The sequence below is a fragment of the Neoarius graeffei genome, chromosome 13 (genome assembly GCF_027579695.1).
Source record: "Neoarius graeffei isolate fNeoGra1 chromosome 13, fNeoGra1.pri, whole genome shotgun sequence".
Taxonomy (NCBI): Eukaryota; Metazoa; Chordata; class Actinopteri; order Siluriformes; family Ariidae; genus Neoarius; species Neoarius graeffei.
This window is the reverse complement of record NC_083581.1, coordinates 76,738,879-76,762,489: the sequence shown is the minus strand read 5'-3', so window position 1 is coordinate 76,762,489 and position 23,611 is coordinate 76,738,879. Positions and strand designations below refer to the sequence as shown.

The following is a 23,611-nucleotide window of genomic DNA, read 5'->3' as shown; positions in this document are numbered from 1 at the left end:
CAACAGAAAAGGTCACGTGACGCCGAAAACCAATCAAATCGCCCCTTTCACTTTAGATAAAGACTTGTGGAAGAAACATGCCTGTGGAGGGGAATCCTACAAAGCCTGTGTTTGTGATTGTTAGGATATTCAGCGAACAGAAGCGTAAAATCTTTGACAGGTGTGTTAAAATTCTGTTTACTGGTTTGCCTGTATTGTTTGGTCTATTTCCACCGCTAATTTTACCATCAGAGCATTTTTTTAAATTTTATTTTTATTTCACCCGCTCGCTCGCTTCATATTTTTCCTGAAAAAATCCGAGAACCAACTAATTAAATTGGTGTGTCCTTAAACTGAGAAAATGTACCATTTTAAGGGAAAAAAAGGCAATTTTGAATTTGATGGTAGCAACATGTCTCAAAAAAAAGTTGGGATAAGACTAGACCCCGAAGCCGCTGCCAGGCGCCGCTAAAACCGCCATTTAGAATTTGAGCCGCCGCCAGCCAATAATTTTGTAAGCCAATTTGAGCCGCTATCTAATAAAATTTGGCTGAGCCACTAAGAATTGTGTACATCAAATAATGGGTTTATCCACATCATGAGCTACAAGAAAAGTGACACAAACATGATCAACTGTACACACTAGTAGTAACACAATAGAGACGTATAGGCATACACTGTAGAGATTTAGAACTGATATCACAGCACAGAGAGCCACCACAAGCTTGCCGTTGTGACTACCTGTCTGGCTTCCCGCCCCTCACACCGTTACCACGATACACTGGGGAACCCGGGAACCCACCCAGAGCATCAATCGACTCCGATATCGACGAGATGGCTGCATTCTTTGCCGCTGCTGAGGGAAAGTGTAAAGGTATTTTTTGTTTGTTTGTTTGTTTGTTTCACATACTTCAAGATTGATAAAAAAAAAAAAAAGTACTCCACCACTCTACTTTCATCATAGTAAGATAGCTGCCAGTCCTTCACTGGTCATTGCTAGTGAGAGTAGATAGCTAGATGCCTTCCTCGAACAATCCAGATTAGCTTATTATTAGCATTGAACTACAATCTTGCTAGATTTATATTTACAATGAAGTAAGAGACCAGGGGACCTGTGGTAATTTGCTATTTATTCCCCCCATTTGTTTGATCCGTTCGCCCGGATATATGCCACACAGTGACGTCCAGTATCAGCCATTTGTAGCCATAAACATTTTGGTGGCTGCAGCAGCCATTAAGGTTTTGGCTGAGTCAGCTAGCCAGCCAATAATTTCATCAGCCAGCCATTATCCTGAAAACAAACGGCTTTGGGGTCTAGATAAGACCATGTTTACCACTGTGTAGCATCCCCTCTTCTTTTAACAACATTCCATTAACGTCTGGGAACTGAGGAGAGCAGTTGCTGGAGTTTTGGTAGAGAAATGTTGCCCCATTCTTGCCTGATATAGGATTCTAGCTGCTCAACAGTTTGGGTCTGCTTTGTCATATTTTGTTTCGTGACGTGCCAAATGTTTTCAATTGGGGAAAGGGCTGGACTGCAGGCAGGTCAGTTTAGCACCTGTACTCTTCTATGACAAAGCCATGCTGTTGTAACAGGTGCAGTATGCAGGTTTAGCATTGTCTTGCTGAAATATGCAAGGCCTTCCTGGAAAAAGACATCATCTGGATGGGAGCACATGTTGCTCTAAAACCTGTATATACCTTTCACAGCACTGATGTGCAAGTTGCCCAGGCCATAGGCACTAATGCACCTTCATACCATCAGAGATGCAGGCTTTTGAAACTGAGCCCTGATAAAAGAGGTGGAAGGTCCCTCTCCTCTTTAGTCCAGAGGATGCGGTGTCCGTGGTTTCCAAAACGAGTTTCAAATTTCAATTCATCTGACCACAAAACAGTTTTCCACTTTGCCTCAGTCTATTTTAAATGAGCTTTGGCTCAGAGAAGATAGTGGCGTTTCTGGATCATGTTCACGTATGGCTTCTTCTTTACACGATAGCACTTGAATCTGCATTTGTGGATGGCACGGCGAACTGTGTTCACAGACCATGATTTCTGAAGTGTTCCTGAGTCCATGCAGTGATTTTCATTACAGAATCATGCCTGATTTTAATGCAGTGCTGTCCGAGGGCCCGAAGATCACAGGCATCCAGTATTGATTTTCAGCCTTGTCCCTTGTGGACAGAGATCTCTCCAGATTCTTGGAATATCATATACTGTAGATGATGAGATATTCAGTCTTCGCAATTTTACGTTGAGGAACATTGTTCTGAAATTGTTCCACAATTTGTAGACACAGTTTTTCACAGATTGGTGAATCTTGGCCCATCTTTACTTCTGAGAGACTCCGCCTTTCCAAGATGCTCTTTTTATACCCAATCATGTTACTGACCGGTTACCAATTAACCTAATTAGTTGCAAAATGTTCCTCCAGCTGTTTTTTTTTTTTTTGGTACCACTTACTTTTCCAGCCTTTTGTTGCCCCTGTCCCAACTTTAAGACATGTTGTTGCCATCAAATTCAAAATGAGCTAATATTTTTCAGGAAATAGTAAAATGTCCCAGTTTAAACATTTGATATGTTATGTTCAATTGTGGAAAAAAAAAAAAAAGTTGAGATTTGCAAATCATTGCATTCTGTTTTTATTTACATTTTACACAGCATCCCAACTTTTTTGGAACTGGGGTTGTACTATGATGTATGAATAATATTCTGCAAGACCAAACAAACAGTGAGCGTTTTCGAGGGACTTCCTCACCTCTTCAGTCTCAAGCCAGCTGCACACCTCCAGTCCGTGTGTCTTATTAATGCACATCTTTAGACTCTGTGGAATCCACACATGCCTCAGGTCCTCTGGTCGTGTGTCAAAGGTTTCCACACTGTAGACCTCGTCCCTGCTCACATCAGTGTGAGAAGTACATTAATAGAAACGATAAGAGATCGAGGTCAGTGTAATGTCTCAGCTGCCATGAAAAGACTCGCAGCAAGCCTTTATTCTGATCTGGTTTTGATAATCGTGCTAAATAACACTCGAGTGTTGGTGTAGAAAGAGGATGTTAGGATGTGCAGTGTGTTTCAGTATTACTCTAAGCACCACTCTGTAGGAAGAGGCTCTTTGGGCTTCGGCAGCTCTGTAGCTCCTTTCTTCAGTGCCTTGTTGAATGAGTACTGCGCATCACAACAAACGTACAAAGGGTTAACAGATTTTACCAATAAAGAAAGAGTCATTCACTAAATCTGACAGGACAATAAACCCCAGGAACAGTAGATCAGCTACCGTATCAGTTTAACCGATATCTTGATTCCCCCCCACCCCCATTTCAATTAGGCGTATCAGACACTCGCTGGCCGTGCTGTGAAAATTCTCCATGCAGACGCTCATCATTGCTTAACTCTTTAATATTTTCTCTCATGAACACTATAATTAAAAGGTTTATAATCTCTGATTTCCAAAGAAATGTATCTGGTTAAGATCTGTTCAGTGCTTTGGGAGTAGCGGCAGGTTGAAGTCGGTACAACAGAGTAAAAACTCTGCTCGCGGGACGACGGGAAACTGCCGGTGCTTTTCTTTTTGAGTCACGGGAAAGCGCTCAGGCTCTCTCTCTCTCTCCTGATCGGTTTCCCACTGGATTACTCGTCAGTATCAATCAGATCACTTTTATAGGGATGTTCTCTCGCTCTCACTGTTTCTGATGAAGGATTCAGCAACATTTTCCCTCTGCTAGTTTTGATGTTCTGATTCACGGGAGACTTTGAAGTGAGTTTTCAGAGCTTTACCTACTTATTTTTTCAAATCAAACTGATTCCTGTAAATAAATAAACTATTTTAGAATATAACTGGAGTTGTTTTGATGAAAAATATTGAGAGCTTAGTGGTCGGAAAGAGCTTTAAAAAAAAAAACCCAAAAAAGCGAGTGTTGATTTCAGCTGAGTTAATGTGAATTGTTTATTGGATGTGGATCAGACCGTTTTTTTCAAGGTTCGCCTTGAAAGCTGTGAATATTAATTGAAATAATTTATATTCTTTCATAAAAACACTAGTAGGCCCGACTTCTGAGAAATGCAAAGGCCTACAGAGCACAAAGAGGGGATTAGAAATAATCTTTTATTACTTTATTATGATAGGACAATGATGGATGTGAGACATTCAATGCTTATTTATGCTTATTTTATAATTAACACTGATTTGTCCTTCTTTGTGATGTGTAAATGAGTTAAGATCAGCTTTATATTGCACAAATAAAGCCATTTGGTGAAACTTCGAAGGAGAGTGTACTGATTTAACATTTTTACCTAATTCGCACAATTAATACGAATTAAATACTAATTTCCATGTAAATATCTTGAAAAAAAAAAAGTTATTCAGAAAAAACGTTTGATCTCATTGGTTAATGAGGCCCATTTTGGACCATGTGATCCTCGTACAGAAATTACGGCAATTTTCTAAAAAATTAAGCCGTTTCTTCAATCTTTGATTTGTAATCTCTCAAGAACAGATAAACATTTTAATTCTGTGAAAAGTCTGTTGTTCTGCATTCAATTCTGAATTCAATGAGAGCAGTTTGAAGTAACTTGGATTGAATTTTCACCTGATATGCCTATTTCAAGATGTTACTCGAGGTTTAATCCAACCCAGTGGATATTTTACACTATATAGGTTCGTACTTTAGGATCCTGAGTGCAAATTTGTTGCTTTGGTGTGGAGAGCTCACCTCGGCTTGGGCTTTCCAGAACTCTGCTTCTTTCATGCTGTTCACCTCACAGTTTATCACCAACACATCAGGCAGGCAACGGATGTTCCGTGTCTGCACCTGTGCACACACATGGTGGTGCAGTGGTTAGCATAATCACCTCACAGCGAGGAGGTTCCAGGTTTGAACATCACGGCTGATGGGCCTTCCTATGTGGAGTTTGCATGTTCAGTGTTTGAATGGAAACTGCTCTATGTCCTCGACGCCCACCCTGGGTAGCTCTCCTGAGCTAGCTAACAAATCTGCAGTGAACAGTCAACTACGGCTGACGTACAAGAAGAATAATCCTGGGCTAATTTTTGTTAACGATAAATTATCGCTTGATATACTTCAGAAATAAAATCACAACTCCCTAGGAGCTATGATCAAAGTAGCTAGTTAACAGTTCACCTAAGACAAAGAAACCACAGCAGAAAAAAAACCTTTTTTTTTTGACTCATGAGTGGTAGCACCATCACCGCAGCGTAACTCCTGTTGGGAAGAGATTTTCCTCTTTTGGTTAGACCAACAAGTTAAAGCTGTCAGTTGACCTTTAGTTACACCCGTTTTCATTTTGTATGCCAGGGATTGCTCGCACCAGGTACTGCTTGTGAGAAGTTGCAGGGAGAGGAGGATGGTTTGGGTGCAAAAAAAGAAAGAAAAAAGGTGTCATCCTTTGCTTGCTCAGTACATTGAAATCAAGAAAACCAACCATTTTATTGTGTTGAATAAAAAATGTTTATATTATAAATCACGAGAATATGATTAATTGATGGGGGGGGGGTTGCATTGGCCAGCTTTGATTATTAAATCTCCCCAATAGGGGTTCTATAGGGGTCGACTGATTATCAGAGCCAATGTTCAGCATTTTTCCGATTATCTGAATCGGCACTTGAAATTGTTTCCTTGCTGATAAAAGCGGTTTTGTTATGCAGGTCCTTGATTATTAATAACTGGCATCGGTACCATCCCAGAAAAAGAAAAAAAAAAATCACTTGATCCCTAATGTTTAATTCCTCAGCAGCCAATGCATACGCTTTTTATTAAAATCACAAAATGACATCATACTTTTTTTTTTTACCTGTTAAAAGTTACTTCTATTTCGTGGAACATCTTCAAAACAAGTTAGTTCCTGTTATTACTTACATTATAGCAGCTATAAACAGCCATTCCCTTAGCAGCCTCTCTTTAATTTAACACACAGTTACTGAGAAACTACAACGTCAACTCCTCTGTCCTGAAAAGATTTTCTTCTAACAAGTCTGACACTGGAACCTTCAACCAGATCAGTTTCAAGTGTAGGTCATAAAAATAATTTTCCCTGACACCCAATTATTTTTGTTTAATGACCAAAAGCTACTGAATTCAAATCACAGACTTCCAGTTTTATTAGTGAATTGAAGGCCACGTGGCCCTAAACTCTCCGCTATTTTTTCCTGCTTCACCATGACCCAATTCAAGATACTACGTCATGCATCACGTGGTGGGCTTTCCTCATTCACGCAAGGCATTGTGGGATACAAATTTGAAACAGGAGAGGAAAATGGAGGACGCGAGTGTACGAATGAAATGTGAAAGAGCGACTACAGTAACGGAAAGAAAGTGAGAAGAAAAGACGTTATGTTCTATATGAAGGAAAGGAAACACAGGACCAAACTAATAAATATTGGCGCTCAGCGAGCACCTCGGTGTGATCAGCTGTTCGTTTAGCGACAGAATGATGGAACTGTCAGTGCACACTCAAAGGGAAACCTGTAGATGGCAGTAATGCAACACTGTGGATGCCAGCTGCTGTAAAACCCAAAAGAAGAAGAAGGTAAACCTGCGCATGCGCACACGGACTTCCTCTGTCTGCTTGACTGCACGATTTCCTGCACATTATTTGCTTTAATCCCCTCAAATTAAATAACTTCCCAGCCACAGAATGGCCTGATATTTTGTGAGATATTACAGAAATAAACAGATATCACAATCACCACATTTCAGAGAGAACCAAATTTCACCGATTTTATGAAATCAAAAGGCCGTCTAGCTTTAAATATAAACCTTGAAGCCAGAGCTATTGTCTGAGCTGCTGTTAATGAAACAATCAACACCTTCTGACCAATCAGAATCAACAATTCAACAGAACTGGAGTGAAGGAGTTAATAACGTTTACAGTTTGATCAGGATGCATATTGACGAGTGAGAAAAAAAACAAATATATAAATAAAAGCCTGACAGAGTGAAAGAGAGACTTACTGTAGGCTGATATTTTTCACAGTTTTCACACCAGGCCTGTGTGCTCTGCTCCAGACAGATGCTCTTCTTCAGGATTTCAGCAAAGTCATATTCTGGGAACTTTTCTATTTATTAAAAAAAAATAATAATAATAATAATAATAATAGTCATGATACTAGGTGATGCAATCTGTTTTATTAAGATCTCAAGAGCACTGCTCGTGTGTGTGTGTGTGTGTGTGTGTGTGTGTGTATGTATTACCAAGAGAGCTCTGTTCAGGGTAGTGCATAGTGAAGAGCAGGGTGAGTGAGGAGCGCACCGTCTCCTTCCCACAGCGACAGAGACTGCTGTTCTCCACCTCACAGCCAAACAGCCTGCCGATCACTGACTCCCCTGAGGAACCCAGCGTACTGTAAACACACACACACACACACGCCTTTATTGTTTACATTCTCAGACTTTTTTTTCCTCTCCAAAATGATCTCAGTGCATCGATACCAACAGAAAAGCTGAAGCACTAAAATAGAACAAAACAAAAACACGGCCACTGAGAACACAACAAAATTTTAAAGGAGACACATTATGCCACTTTTCCATAAGTTGACACAGTTCCCTAAGGTCTTAATGAAATTTATCATAGGACCCTTATGGACCCGTGCACTCTTAATAAAACCACTCGGAAAAGAAAAAATGGAAAAAAAAAAGGTCATGTGACAGGGCACATAGACATATAAACAGATGCCGCATTCTGCGTAGAATCATACGTCATCCTCGCCGCCATATTGGATGTGGCAAAGTGGAGATTCTTCAACCGTCTCTGGTATAGCGTCTAGACAGTAGCCGAGAATGAAGATGCCTCATTCATGTGCTGCGTTTAACTGTACCAACAGGTTTACCGTCCAAACGAGATCACATGGGATTACCTTTCACAGGTGAGACTGGAAAAATACTTTTCAATACTGTTCCTTCAGTCTTCAGTTTCCCAGCTCATCTCCACCGGGGAGGTGTAGAGTTATACGCAGTGAGAATTAGAGAATACAGTGCCACACTATGATGAACGTTTTTGAACGTATGATGAATGTTTTTAACCTTTCTGAATGTGAAGGAATCAGTGATGTATTTTGTTTTGGTATGACGTTAGAACCTGGCCGAACTCAGTTTGGCGCTCATTCAGCTCACTTTATTCAGCGAGAGTAGGTCTGTGTGGCGACTCAATAAATAAAACAGTACATTTTTATTTTCATTCACTATTTCCAGTTTTTCCACTATTTCCATCATTTATCATATTCAGTCTTGTAGGTTGGTTATTGTGGCCTCAGGTTTTGGTAGCTTGCTACGGTATGCTGACTGATTAGCTTACCTGAGCTATCTATCGCGGATCTGTCGCTAGTTTGCAGTGTACAGGGTCTCTCGCACACTATTTATAACCATCACATTAAAAGTTGTGTTGTTTTGATGCCTGTTTGTTTCCCAAATATATACGTGTGTGTCTTAATGGGTGAATAAAAGGCATCGAGTTAAATATTATTGTAGAAAGGGGCTTTATGAAGTTCAGTCCATTTACTTGCATTGGTTTACGGGGAAGATTTGCCACATCCAATATGGCGGACGCTCTGACGTATCCCAGCAACGGGCCACCAGCTCAATGCGGCGTCTATGTTTATATGTCTGACTGGGCAGATACAGATTTTTGAATCCGGTACAGAAAAAGCCACATGTGGCCCCCGGACCCGTGTCCCTCACTTCCACAGTCTTCATTTTGCTCCGAATTGTTACTTTGAAAAATGAACGATGCAACTGAACGCAGTGAAAGTGAATTTTATTATCCGGATGATTTATAAGACACAGACCTAATTGAACAAGCTGGAACTGTTGAAGAAAATGGAGGAAGAAAAAAAGATATTTTCAAGCAAAGAAATTTCACTTGTTTATCCAAGGACATCCATTATTCCAAAAAAAAAAAAAAACGCTTTATCATCATCATCAAATGAAGACGATTGAACTAACAACTCTATTTTGTTTTCAAATCAAAGTTCTTTTGTGTAGACTTCATCGGTTTGTATTGTTGTCTCCATGAGCTGACCCGAGTTTGAGCTGAATTTTACTGACGATGTTATCTTCAAATCGTTTTCATTTCGAGAGAACAGTAACGTCAGGCGTGTTTTACAGAATTCAAACTGTTATTTCAAACTTGTCCAAAGCAAACGGTTTGCTGTCAATCAAATAAAAATTGATTGGTTTGTTTTTCGCACACCGTTGTTCGTTATTTTCCACGATGTCTGTTCGTTAAAAAAGGTCAGGCGATAAAATGTTTATTGATCGAGTTAGGTTGGGCGGGACGGGAAAATATTTGGCTCTTGGTCATCATTGCTGCTTTCGGTCTGTACGGCATGACCTCAAGCCAAATATTTTCCCATCCAGCCCTCCCACTCAGTCAGTCAATAAGTACATAGTCTGTGACCGGTTTTGTTCAAAATACCACAAGAATAAACCACCACAGCTCCCTTCTCACCCTGTCCAAACAGCCCTGTTCAAAACGGCCGATTTGAGTGTCTGTTCCTTTAAATGATAATAAGCCACTGCTCACTCCACCCCCTCTTCCACTGGCCAATCAGGTAGCACTTCTCAAGTAAAGAGTGGACATACTCAAATGGAGAGGTGGCGGCTTAAATTTAATGAGCTTCACTTGTGACATCAAAAGTACTCCAGATACTCAAAAGCACATGCACAAGCACTGAAAAAGTGAGATTTTCATAATATATGTCCTCTAATGAATTAATTAATTGTGCTCATTCACTCAATCCTAGAAAACTAAAAAAAAAAAAATGCATGATCATGTGGTCTCAGTAAAGACAAAGCGGCTTTATAGCCTGTCGTCCTTTATACATAATCATTTAACCCTGACAACTTTTATCTTTCTACTCTACAGAAAACAAAAATAAATAAAAATCACATCTCAGTTGCAGGGGGCGGCACGGTGGTGTAGTGGTTAGCGCTGTCGCCTCACAGCAAGAAGGTCCGGGTTCGAGCCCCGGGGCCGGCGAGGGCCTTTCTGTGCGGAGTTTGCATGTTCTCCCCGTGTCCGCGTGGGTTTCCTCCGGGTGCTCCGGTTTCCCCCACAGTCCAAAGACATGCAGGTTAGGTTAACTGGTGACTCTAAATTGACCGTAGGTGTGAATGTGAGTGTGAATGGTTGTCTGTGTCTATGTGTCAGCCCTGTGATGACCTGGCGACTTGTCCAGGGTGTACCCCGCCTTTCGCCCATAGTCAGCTGGGATAGGCTCCAGCTTGCCTGCAACCCTGTAGAAGGATAAAGCGGCTAGAGATAATGAATGATGAGATCTCAGTTGCACATTTCCATAAGAAATGAAGTCACCCGTCACTTTATCACTTGTTAATGTAAATGCAGAATCATGTTCATTTGGCATGTAATGATATATCGTGTGACGATAAATCGCAAAACAAATTTATGACGATTCAAATCAATGAAATTAAAAATGAATCGTGATTATTATGAGGCTGTGTAATCGCTTAGGTTTCCTTAGCAGTAATTGTATTGTTTGGACAGCAGAGGGCACAATAATGGGAATACACATGACTTCACTGAAGGTGGAAGTAACTGCTCGAATGAAAAAAAAAAACCCAAAACAAACAAACAAACAAACAAAACCCAGCCCAGGCCATTCTGTGGCTGGGAAGTTACTTAATTTGAGGAGATTAAAGCAAATAATGTGCATGAAATCGCTCGCTTGGCGCAGTCAAGCAGACAGAGGAAGTCCGTGTGCGCATGCGCAGGTTTACCTTCTTCTTCTTCTTTTGGGTTTTACAGCAGCTGGCATCCACAGTGTTGCATTACTGCCATCTACAGGTTTCCCTTTGAGCGTGCACTGACAGTTCCATCATTCTGTCGCTAAACGAACAGCTGATCACACCGAGGTGCTCGCTGAGCGCCCATATTTATTAGTTTGGTCCTGCGTTTCCTTTCCTTCGTATATAACATAACGTCTTTTCTTCTCACTTTCTTTCCGTTACTGTAGTTGCTCTTTCACATTTCATTCGCACACTCACGCCCTCCATTTTTCCCTCCTGTTTCAAATTTGTATCCCACAATGCCTTGCGTGAACGGGGAAAGCCCACCACGTGATGCATGACGTAGTATCTTGAATTGGGTCATGGTGAAGCAGGAAAAAAATAGCGGCGAGTTTAGGGCCACGTGGATCTAAATACATGAACTGTTCTGTTTAAAAAAAAAAAATTTTTTTTAAACTAATAAAATTGGAATAGGCTATTACGGTATATTTTACTCCAACCTCTACAAATATGGATAAATAATTATTGTTGGTTTAAAAAAGAAAAATTAACCCAAAGGGATTTTTTAATGGAACAAAATGAATATTTAAGTTGATAACAAATAGAAAAATAAATGTTGTACTTTTTGCTAATAAAATTATCTTCATTTAATATTTTTTCCAAAATATTGTGGGAAAATCGAATCGCGAACTGGGTGGATCACCCACACCTAACGCTCATGGTACAGGTCTATGAATGGCCCCCTCACCTGCTGGTCCCTCTGTAAGCCTGAGGTCCTTCCTGCTCCTGAGTTTCCTGGTGCAGCTGTGTGAGGATGAAGCAGTTCCAGCTCTGGATGAGGCGACCCAGCCTGGCTTTACCTGTCTGCTCATCGGAATCAGCCAGGATCAAGCCGAGAGCTGATGCTTCAGGAATGGTCCGGAACGCCCTCAGGAAATTACTGGCCTGGAGGGAAGATGTGCAAAGGATTTTTCATGTCATATCACCATCATCATCATCATCATCATCAAGTACTGCACTACTAAGGGGACTGAATACAGGCATGTATTTAATCATTAAACAGTAAACGGAGTGTACCTGGCAGGGGTCTCCTCTACTCAGATCCAGCATGTGAAAGAGGAAGCCGAGTTCACAGGCCAAACAGAACTCCTTCTGACACAGGTGATTCTGCACCAGGCAGCGAACTGGCTCCAGGAAATACAACACCTGACCACCAGCGAGACAGAAAGGTAACCATTAACAACGATGAAGACATTGACCATTCCCAGTAAGACCTGTGAATTTCCAGCAATCAGCAGCAACATTTCCGTGCATGTTATTGGTCACTTAATGATTTCTTGAAAGATTTTAAACTTTCGGGCAATTCAAGACAAAGTCAAGCAAAAAAATTCCGTCACTAAAAATTATTCAACCGGGATTCCTATATACAAGGCGTGGCAATTAAATAATGAGACCTGGGAACAATGTGCGTGAACAACATGACCAATGGGCAAGCATAAACAACTTCTGAATGCTTTTTGTGAAAGTAAGAGTGTGCGCATTGTTTGAAGAGTAGAGCGGTGGCTACAATTATCGACACCTTTTCAGATTTATCATCTCATCTCATTATCTGTAGCCGCTTTATCCTGTTCTACAGGGTCGCAGGCGAGCTGGAGCCTATCCCAGCTGACTACGGGTGAAAGGCGGGGTACACCCTGGACAAGTCGCCAGGTCATCACAGGGCTGACACATAGACACAGACAACCATTCACACTCACATTCACACCTACGCTCAATTTAGAGTCACCAGTTAACCTAACCTGCATGTCTTTGGACTGTGGGGGAAACCGGAGCACCCGGAGGAAACCCACGCGGACACGGGGAGAACATGCAAACTCCACACAGAAAGGCCCTCGCCGGCCACGGGGCTCGAACCAGGACCTTCTTGCTGTAAGGCGACAGCGCTAACCACTACACCACCATGCCGTCCCAGGTTTATCAACAAAAAACAATTTTACAAAAGGTGAGTTTCAGTTCCAACAGTTATTATTGGTTAATCAATCAACCCAAAGACCGCCCTCGCCCTTTGATCTTGTCGTCTGATGACGCAGCTCATTACCCGAGATGGAATTTTTTTAGCACGATCAGCAATTTGATGAAATCCCGGACGTTATCATCGCAGGTAAGCATGGTGGAAAGATCACGGACATGTTTTTACTGATCAAATTCACCGATATTTCATGATCTCCTCGTCGAAACCTACTTTGTTTCTTACTCTTTCATCTGACAGTCACCATTTTGTATCTAAACGCGTGTTTGAGATTCATGTGAGGTGTCGATAATAGTGATCACTTTCACCGGTGTCCACCATTATCGACACCCTGTGGGATTAAGGGACATTTACAACTGTTATGGATCGATCTTTGTGTAACATTGTTGAAGTAGATGAAGTACTTTAAAAAATAAAATAAAATAAAGTGCTGTGATTTATAATAATTTTTTTTTCTGATTCATAACAGAATGGAATGTTTATAGAGTATTTGGAATCTGATTGCAATAAATAGAATTAGACCAGAATTAAATTCCTAGCATTAAAAAAATTACACGCTTGAAATATTCAGATTTTTCTATTCCATTCAGAAATTTTTTTTTTGCAGTTTGTTGTAAATCTCTACCACATATTACAATATCAGTAAACATTTTATATTTTGGTTCGAGGAATGACACGCGACCTTTGACCTGGATGTTTATGTGGTTACGATGTCGATTGCCTGTTGACATTTATTGGTAAACTACAAAACTAGAAATTAATACAAACAACAACGAATGATTAACAAAATGTGATCTACGAAAATCCTTAGAAAGTGGAACAAAAAGATTTTCTGATGCAGGTTAAACATTATCAGTTCATTTGTTTACAAACATTAGAATTACTTCCTCCTTTACGTAAACACCGACATCCATATATTTATATAAAATATATTTTGTACTAAATACAAGTCCATGTAAAACAAATTTTAAATAAAAACTGTTTTGTTAACTTAATACCACAGTGATTTTTTTTGTTTTATAAATCATCATCTGGATGTTGATAACTGTGGAACGGTGTCGATAAATGTGGACAAGGGTGTCGATAATTGTGGAACAGTGTCATGTGATCTGATATGATCTGAACAGGAATCAACTCATTTTTTTCCAGTGGAAGTTTGAGTAATTATTTCATGCACAGTTTACGTATTGAAAGGCTTTTCTACTTTTGCAACGGCCAAAAGATCGTTAAGGTGTCGATAATTGTAGCCGCTGCTCCAGCTGTTTTTCTGACATGTCGTAAAAAGGCTGTTTCTCAATCAGGGTATACTTTTTGAGTCCACAATAGTTTGTTTGTTTGTTTGTTTGTGTATGTATGTATGTATGTATGTAAGTAAGTAAGAAAGAACCCTCACCTCAGATTTCTGTTTCTCTGCTGCCAAAAATGACCTTTTGGGAGGGAAATGAACTGCACAGAATTTCAGAGCTACAGTTGAGCTACTGGGCGTGTTACTGTGGTGAGAAGAGGTGTATACATAGTGTATTTCTCAACTCCACCACCTTTCTTATAGCCCACCAGTGAGGGATACAAAGTGAAAAACTGTTGAAATGTCTGATTTGTGTGAAGTACAAATGTTCAAGTCCTGTGCAGTGATGTTCGTACACGGTGGTGACTGTAATCACAACTGAAGTGGTGACGATCCTTGTGGTTTTTCAGAGAGGACACTTTTTGACAGACTCGCATTTCAACCAGATGTGAAGCTCCGCTGCAAAAAAGTGTCTCACATCTGTTTCAAGTCCTGTTTTTTACTGAGCAACGACAGAGCCTTCTGCTTCAAAAAAGACAAATATTTTCTTAAAAATCATTTAAAACCTCATCATATGGTGAGTGTTTTCCCGAGAGCACATTTTTGACGGATACAGGATCCTATCAGAGGTACTTAGTTTACAAAAAAAATGTAATTTCCACTTAAATATCTTTCTATCGTGAATGAAAGTACGGTATACATCCCAAAGTAAAACCGAGTTAGTGCTAAAAAAAAAAAAATATGCAATTCTGAATTTAACCAGTAAAAGAGTCCAAGTGTAATAATTAAAGTAGAATTAAATGAAATGACGACGAGGTCCAAGCTGAGCCGCGTTTGACTCTTAAACATATTTATAAAAACGTATCAGAAACACGACTACTGCAGGTGTGTCCCTGTACAATAAGCCAAAGAAACTCCAGTGTATATACGCTGGATCTAGTTGGTGTTATTCAAAAAAAAAAAACCTGATTGTGAAAACAGCTCAAAAACAGTCCGTTAATTAAAAACATTATATATCAAGCATTGCATTCATTTGAGATTTTTGGTGAAATTGAAGAAAATGTGCCAGCACACACGGCGCTCTCAGTGAAGAAGTTTTTGGCTGAAAAACGCCTTGTGGTACTCGACCACTCTCCTTATTTGCACCATGTGACCTTCCCACTTTTCCCTCAAATGAAGCATGAACTCAAGGGAACCCATTTCCAAGTCTGTTCCAGATGTTAAAGGGGGGGAGAAAAAAAAAAAGCCCAAAAACCGGTGTCTAGTTGCAGGTGGTGACTCTACTCACCAGCCACTTTATTAGGTACACCTGCAGTTCTGTAATCAGCCGATCCCTCGACAGCAGCACGATGCATCAAAATCACACAGATACAAATCAAGAGCTTCAGTTAATTAATGTTCACAGTGTTCAAACATCAGAATGGGAAACAGTGTGATCTCACAGTGAAGTGTGACTTTCTTTCTTTCACTGTGGTATGGGTGTTGGTTTGAGCCGGTTGGTGGTTTGAGTATTTCAGAAGCTGTTGATCTCCTGGGGTTTTCACACACAACAGTCTCTAGAGTTTACACAGAATGGTGCAAAAACAAAAAACAACCATTGAGCGAGTGAGCGACAGTTCTGTGGGTGGAAAGTAAACAAACGCCTTGTTGATAAGAGAGGCTCAGAGGAACATGGACAGGTTGGTTTGAGCTTTTTTGCCCGGAAGGATATAGTAACTCATATAATCACTCTTTACAACCGTGGTGAGCAGAAAAGCATCTCAGCATGCAACAGCAGAAGAACACATTGGGTTCCACTCCTGCAGCCAAGAACAGGGATCTTAGAATCAACAACAACAAGTTCCTATTAAAGTGGCCGCTGAGTGGATATTGATGGTGAAAGGAACAGGAACGGAAGCTTTCTTCATTTAAACTGAATTACAGCATTAGTTTTGTTATTTAACTGCCACGCCTTGTACAATTCTGACTCTGTGCTCCTACCTGGATCATGCAGTTACAGTAAGCGTTGGGTATATGAGGCTCCAAACCAGCAAACAGGGTTCTGTTGTAATGCTTGAAGTCAAAGTCCTCCAGCCCCAATTTGGAGTACTTGATAGTGACCTGGTGGAGACAGAAGTGATAGGTTATGATTTACTGATATTAATAACTTAAATATCACATCCTGCTCACACAGGAAGCCTCAAAATGAAATTCGAGGACGTTCAAGCACTGATTTTTACATCGGTATTGTCTTTGTGGAGCACAGAACATGAAACCATTCATAAAAATAGCATAAAATAAATAGACAACTTATTTTAATCATTTCTTTACACAGAAAGTTTTGCCAGTGTGCACAGTCCCAAATTTCAAGTACTTCAAGTGTTTTGTGTTCCTTCACAATTCCTGCTCCAACTCAAAGTCCTTCAGAGCGAATCAACAAGCTGAATCACGTCCACCTGAACAGCAAAAACAATAAAGAAAATCATACAGTACAGATGAGCACATAAGGCATATCGGTACCTTTCTGTACTTCTTTGGCACCATGTAAAGGTGAGGCTCCTCATCTCGGCCAATCGGAGACTCTGGAACCTGGTTATAGTTGTCATACTCCAGCTCCACCTCCTTTATCTTATAAGGAACCTAACAGACAGACAGATCAATTTTCATGTAAAGATGCAAAAAAATCAAGTTCATAACGATGGACAGATTAAGGATGCACAGTATACTACTGCGTCATGATCATAAACCCCTACAATATGCAAATGTGCCCTCAAACAAATGAAAGAAACTTTTTTTTGTCATTCATATATATATATATATATATATATATATATATATATATAAATAAATAAATGTGTGTGTATATATATATATATATATATATATATATATATATATATATAAAAAGTATGCAACTACCTCAGAGGTCGCAAAGTCAAATTATTTCAGGACAATCTTTAATGATGGTGCCTTACAACATTAAATTTCATAAATGGGCAATTATTCAGCAGAGAGACCAAAATTATGAAATGATTAAGATTGCTTTAACTTGTCAGCTCAGTGAGACTGCTCAAGTATGGAATCCAAGGCAAAACGTACTGAAAACCAGATTTAAAAATCATCACAACCCCCAATACAGCAACATCGCTTCAGAGAAATCTTGGCTCGAATTTCAAGAAACGAAAGTTCAGCTTTTTTTCTGACGTAATTCTGTTACTGACTTTTCTTTCATCATAAAAGATTTTGCACTCAGAGTTAAACATGACCGATTTTTCTCTGCTTTTTTTAGTCAAAAGACCCCATACAGTGGGAAATTTTATTTTATACCATTATTTAGAGCACTCCAAATAAAAAAAAAAGTTCCCACATTTTACTGTGAATGTAATTCCGTTACTGAAGAACTACCCATATGTTGTCTATACCGTATCAAACCAAGTATATATCGAAATCAATATTTATAATTGTGCACTAAAGCATGTTTATCCACAAGGAACACACTTTCTGGCTTTCTGCTAGTACATGTACTTGTTCTTATGGTTTTTATTGTCCAAAAATAAATGAATGAATGAATGAATGAATGAATGAAATGCTTTTTCTTCTCCTTGAGAAATTAAAATAAAACACAAATTCCATTTAAAAAATAAATACATAGACATTATGGGCAAAAAAGTATTTAGTCAGTCACCAATTGTGCAAGTTCTCCCACTTAAAAAGATGAGAGAGGCCTGTAATTTTCATCATAGGTACACTTCAACTATGAGAGACAGAATGAAAATTACAGGCCTCTCTCATCTTTTTAAGTGGGAGAACTTGCACAATTGGTGACTGACTAAATACTTTTTTTTTCCCCCCACTGTATGTGTGTCTATATATATAGCATAAAGCAAGTATTTGTCCACTCCCCAAAAACTTGAAAAATATCCCTTTTAAGTGCATTTAGAACAGATTTAAAAATGTGCGATTAATCACGATTAAATATTTTAATCGATTGACAGCCTGAAATTAAATGTAATTTGATTTGTGAAAGGACTTGAAAAAATTATTCATATCTCATAGTGGAGTCCATGTTTGCGCATACATATATATATATATATATATATATATATATATATATATATATATATATATATATATATATTATACACACACACTATTTATTTATATGTATGCACAAACATGGACTCCACTATGAGATATGTACAAAAAAGTATTTAGTCAGTCACCAATTGTGCGAGTTCTCCCACTTAAAAAGATGAGAGAGGTCTGTAATTTTTCATCATAGGTTCACTTCAACTATGAGAGACAGAATGGAGGGAAAGAATCCAGGAAATCACATTATAGGATTTTTAAAGAATTTATTTGCAAATTATGGTGGAAAATAAGTATTTGGTCAATAACAAAAGTTCATCTCAATACTTTGTTATATACCCTTTGTTGGCAATGACAGAGGTCAAACGTTTTCTGTAAGTCTTCACAAGGTTTTCACACACTGTTGCTGGTATTTTGGCCCATTCCTCCATGCAGATCTCCTCTAGAGCAGTGATGTTTTGGGGCTGTCGCTGGGCAACACGGACTTTCAACTCCCTCCAAAGATTTTCTATGGGGTTGAGATCTGGAGACTGGCTAGGCCACTCCAGGACCTTGAAATGCTTCTTACGAAGCCACTCCTTCGTTGCCCGGGCGGTGTGTTTGGGATCATTGTCATGCTGAAAGACCCAGCCACGTTTCATCTTCAATGCCCTTGCTGATGGAAGGAGGTTTTCACTCAAAATCTCACGATACATGGCCTCATTCATTCTTTCCTTTACACGGATCAGTCGTCCTGGTCCCTTTGCAGAAAAACAGCCCCAAAGCATGATGTTTCCACCCCCATGCTTCACAGTAGGTATGGTGTTCTTTGGATGCAACTCAGCATTCTTTCTCCTCCAAACACGACAAGTTGAGTTTTTACCAAAAAGTTCTAATTTGGTTTCATCTGACCATATGACATTCTCCCAATCCTCTTCTGGATCATCCAAATGCTCTCTAGCAAACTTCAGACGGGCCTGGACATGTACTGGCTTAAGCAGGGGGACACATCTGGCACTGCAGGATTTGAGTCCCTGGCAGCGTAGTGTATTACTGATGGTAGCCTTTGTTACTTTGGTCCCAGCTCTCTGCAGGTCATTCACTAGGTCCCCCCGTGTGGTTCTGGGATTTTTGCTCACCGTTCTTGTGATCATTTTGACCCCACGGGGTGAGATCTTGCGTGGAGCCCCAGATCGAGGGAGATTATCAGTGGTCTTGTATGTCTTCCATTTTCTAACAATTGCTCCCACAGTTGATTTCTTCACACCAAGCTGCTTACCTATTGCAGATTCAGTCTTCCCAGCCTGGCGCAGGTCTACAATTTTGTTTCTAGTGTCCTTTGACAGCTCTTTGGTCTTGGCCATAGTGGAGTTTGGAGTGTGACTGTTTGAGGTTGTGGACAGGTGTCTTTTATACTGATAACGAGTTCAAACAGGTGCCATTAATACAGGTAACGAGTGGAGGACAGAGGAGCCTCTTAAAGAAGTTGTTACAGGTCTGTGAGAGCCAGAAATCTTGCTTGTTTGTAGGTGACCAAATACTTATTTTACCGAGGAATTTACCAATTAATTCATTAAAAATCCTACAATGTGATTTCCTGGATTCTTTCCCCCCATTCTGTCTCTCATAGTTGAAGTGTACCTATGATGAAAATTACAGGCCTCTCTCATCTTTTTAAGTGGGAGAACTTGCACAATTGGTGGCTGACTAAATACTTTTTTGCCCCACTGTATATGTATGTATATATGAATAATTTTTTCAAGTTCTTTCACAAATCAAATTACATTTAATTTCAGGATGTCAATCGATTAAAATATTTAATTGTGATTAATCGCACATTTTTAAATCTGTTCTAAATGCACTTTAAAAGGGATATTTTTCAAGTTTTTGGGGAGTGGGAGTGGACAAATATACTTGCTTTATGCAAATTTATCTGGCCAGGTCAGGAAGGATAAGGCTGGACACAGCAAACATTTTTGTGGGTATTTTATTCCTCAGCTGCATTTAAAAAAAAAAAAAAAAAAAAAAATCAAGCAGCGTTAAAGCTGTACTGCCTCTCAGATTTTTCAAGTGTAGGTCATAAAAATAATTTTCCCGACACCCATTTATTTGTGTTTAGTGACCGAAAGCGACTAAATTTGAATCACAGGCTTCCACTTTCATTAGTTTTTCTTTAAATAGAACAATTAATGAATTTAGAGCCATGTGGTCCTAAACTCTCCGCTATTTTTTCCTGCTTCACCATGACCCAATTCAAGATACATCATCATGCATCATGTGGTGGGCTTTCCCCCGTTCACGCAAGGCATTGTGGGATACAAATTTGAAACAGGAGAGAAAAATGGAGGGCGTGAGTGTGCGAATGAAACGTGAAAGAGCGACTACAGTAACGGAAAGAAAGCGAGAAGAAAAGACGTTATGTTATATACGAAGGAAAGGAAACGCAGGACCAAACTAATAAATATGGGCGCTCAGCGAGCACCTCGGTGTGATCAGCTGTTCGTTTAGCGACAGAATGATGGAACTGTCAGTGCACGCTCAAAGGGAAACCTGTAGATGGCAGTAATGCAACACTGTGGATGCCAGCTGCCGTAAAACGCAAAAGAAGGTAAACCTGCGCATGCGCACACGGACTTCCTCTGTCTGCGTCAAGTGAGTGATTTCATGCACATTATTTGCTTTAATCCCCTCAAATTAAATAACTTCCCAGCCACAGAATGGCCTGATATTTTGAGAGATATTACAGAAATAAACAATGACCACATTTCAGAGGGAACTAAATTTTACTGATTTTATGAAATCAAACTGTTGTATTTCTTTAAGTTTATAATTTTGAGGGTTTCGCACAATTCAGTGTGAGCAAAACAGTACAGTATTTTCCTCTAGCTCTGGACTTAACTTCCAGCCTCAAACTATGCAGTAAAATAAACTAAACACACACTCGGTGATGTGGACTCTGGACAACAGGAGTGGCTATACTTAAATAAAGAATATAAAAATTCAAAATAAATAAATTTGTTCAGACACACAGCTCATAAAGATGTTTTCCAGTAAAATTCAAAACTCACTGGTAAATATACAGAACATTCATGAACAAAAACTGCATTTATAAAACACTTTTATATCACTTACACATTTCTCAGAATAAAACAAACTCGCTCACACTCACACTCACCCCTTAACACGCCATCTTTTCTCCCCTCTGGACCATCAAAAGCAGATAAAAATACACACATTCTATGTAAACAGTCAGAATGCAACAATACAAGTTGGTTCTGTACATCAGTGCACTTTATCACGACTTACGCTGACCAGCTACTCACTACATCTCTCGCTCACACTACATCACTTCCTGATTTCCCAAACTATGGGGGAGGGGCACAGGACGTGCATGGATTAATCACACGTCAAAAAAAATAAGTGGTGTCAAAAGGAACTTGCATTAACTCGTTATCATCATGTTAACTTCAACAACCCCAATTTAAATGCATTATTGTTTTAGCCATCAGATCTTCAGTGTTCACTTCATGTCTTACGCTACGTTCACACTGCAAGGCTTAATGCTCAATTCCGATTTTTTTGTGAAATCCGATTTTTTTGTGAGGTCGTTCACATTAACAAATATATGCGACTTGTATGTGATCCTCAGTATGAACGAAAAGCGACCTAAAAGTGTTCCGCATGCGCATTGCAGGATACGACGACGTCACACGCAGTGAGCATGGCCAGTGTTTACGGAAGTAAAACCGCCCGGTTGCGGTATGACCCATCCAATCTAGCTTGAATAGCTGCATCCCCCCAAATGGAAATCAGCTCCCTAACCTCTGCGTCCTTCCATTGGGAAGATTCAGAACCTTCATAGCCTGAAGCGTCCCTCGCATTGAGGTCATGCGCAGGGGCGCAGATACATTTTTGGAACTGGGGGGGACAAAAAACTGGGAGGGACAAAGCTGCCAGCAAACCAACCCCAACCCCGATATGCCTGTCAAACTTGTTGTGGGTTACTATAGCAACCAAGCTAGAGCTCGCAACCTGTGCAGTCTGCGCAGCTCAACCAACCGAATATCAGTCTTTGTTTTGTTTTATGTGAGTTGTTGCAACTATGTATACACTGCTGTGCACCTCAATAAACCGAATGGTAATTAGTCTTTTGATTTTTCCGTGAGGTTTGCCTTATGCAAAGAAAGACAGCATAGACGTTTTTTCCTCCCTATAAGTGGGGGGGACCGAACGAGGTGAATTTAAATCTGGGTGGGACGAGTCCCACCCTCTATCTGCGCCCGTGATTATGCGCCATGTTGTTGTAACTTTTTTTGAGAGACCCGCCGCCTACTTCAGCACAGAATAGTGACGTTTGTGGCTTGTTGATGACGTGTAAGTCGGATGAATGCGACCTCGCGGTTCAGACTGAAGTCGCATATGAAAAGAGCGGATAGGAATCGGAATTAGGACCACATATCCAAACGGCCTGGGTCGGATTTGAAAAAATCGGATCTGTGTCGTTCATATTGTCAATAAAAGATCGGATACAGGTCACATATGGGCGAAAAGATCGGATTTGAGTCACTTCAGCCTGCAGTGTGAACGTAGCCTTATAGTCTCAAATAAGAATGAGCACAAATTTAAAAATACACACTGAGGAAAGAAAAACTCATCCCAGATTTCCAATGATAAAAATCTATGTCATGAACAGTGAATCAAATTCAAGCTGTGTTTTAGATTGTGATGATATCGAGTGCAGTACTTGATTTCTGGGGCGTGTGCGAGGGTTCTGAGCATATCCAATAAACCCGACAGTCTTCATCGTCCTCAAAATCTCCGGGTCAACTGCTGGTGCACGTCTGGAACAGAGGGAAAGCTGGCACACTGCTATGTACTGCTAGGTATTAAACAGCAGAGGGCAGAAGTGTACAGCAAACCACAACCGGACAGAATTCGAGAAAAACTGAGTATTACCTGGGGCTGGGAGTGATGAGGGTGCTGGGCCAGTCTGAGAACAGAGGCTCCGTGCTGGTGAGTGGCATGGGCACCAGAGACAGTGGCACCAGCTCGTGGTTCCAGTCCAGCTGAGGCAGCGAGTCCACGAGGCACGGCAGCGCCAGCTCCGTCTCTCTGGAGTAGTCGTTGAAGGAGACCTCTTGGGCGCTGGACCACAGGTGCACACAACCGCCCGAGTCTCCGAACGCCAGCGCCTGCTTACTGCTCGACACATCGAAGCTCATCAGCAGCTGGCCCACTGTGCTCACATGGAAAATATCAGCCAGGTTGGCCAGACCTGTGGGCTCGCAGAACTGACACTGACCTGCAGGGGGCACCAGTAGACAATTACAAACAAACTTCAGGACTACAAATCAAAGCTCATGAAGGTCCTCCAGGTACAGAAACTAAATACAGAAAATACTGGAATGCTTTAGGCGCAATACTCCGATATTTTCCATAAATAAACAGTACTGTGCAAAAGTCTTAGGCACATGTAAAGAAATGCTGTTGACTAAAAATGGCTTTAAAAAAAAA

The 23,611-nt window shown here is 40.3% G+C and overlaps 1 protein-coding gene across 6 annotated transcripts in view; it reads right to left on the bottom strand.

Moving 5' to 3' along the window:
• Positions 1 to 23,611, bottom strand: part of pan2 (poly(A) specific ribonuclease subunit PAN2) — a 69,670-nt gene that overhangs the window by 24,092 nt on the left and 21,967 nt on the right. For all 6 annotated transcript variants that reach the window (XM_060938549.1, XM_060938553.1, XM_060938554.1 and 3 more), the window contains exons 7-17: positions 23,054 to 23,399; positions 22,842 to 22,938; positions 16,550 to 16,669; positions 16,031 to 16,150; positions 11,814 to 11,942; positions 11,485 to 11,681; positions 7,188 to 7,336; positions 6,948 to 7,051; positions 4,689 to 4,787; positions 3,062 to 3,144; positions 2,735 to 2,870 (exon numbers count right to left, since the gene is read on the bottom strand). In XM_060938549.1, the coding sequence (XP_060794532.1) occupies positions 2,735 to 2,870; positions 3,062 to 3,144; positions 4,689 to 4,787; positions 6,948 to 7,051; positions 7,188 to 7,336; positions 11,485 to 11,681; positions 11,814 to 11,942; positions 16,031 to 16,150; positions 16,550 to 16,669; positions 22,842 to 22,938; positions 23,054 to 23,399 (1,580 nt within the window). The remainder of the gene's footprint in view (positions 1 to 2,734; positions 2,871 to 3,061; positions 3,145 to 4,688; positions 4,788 to 6,947; positions 7,052 to 7,187; positions 7,337 to 11,484; positions 11,682 to 11,813; positions 11,943 to 16,030; positions 16,151 to 16,549; positions 16,670 to 22,841; positions 22,939 to 23,053; positions 23,400 to 23,611) is intronic.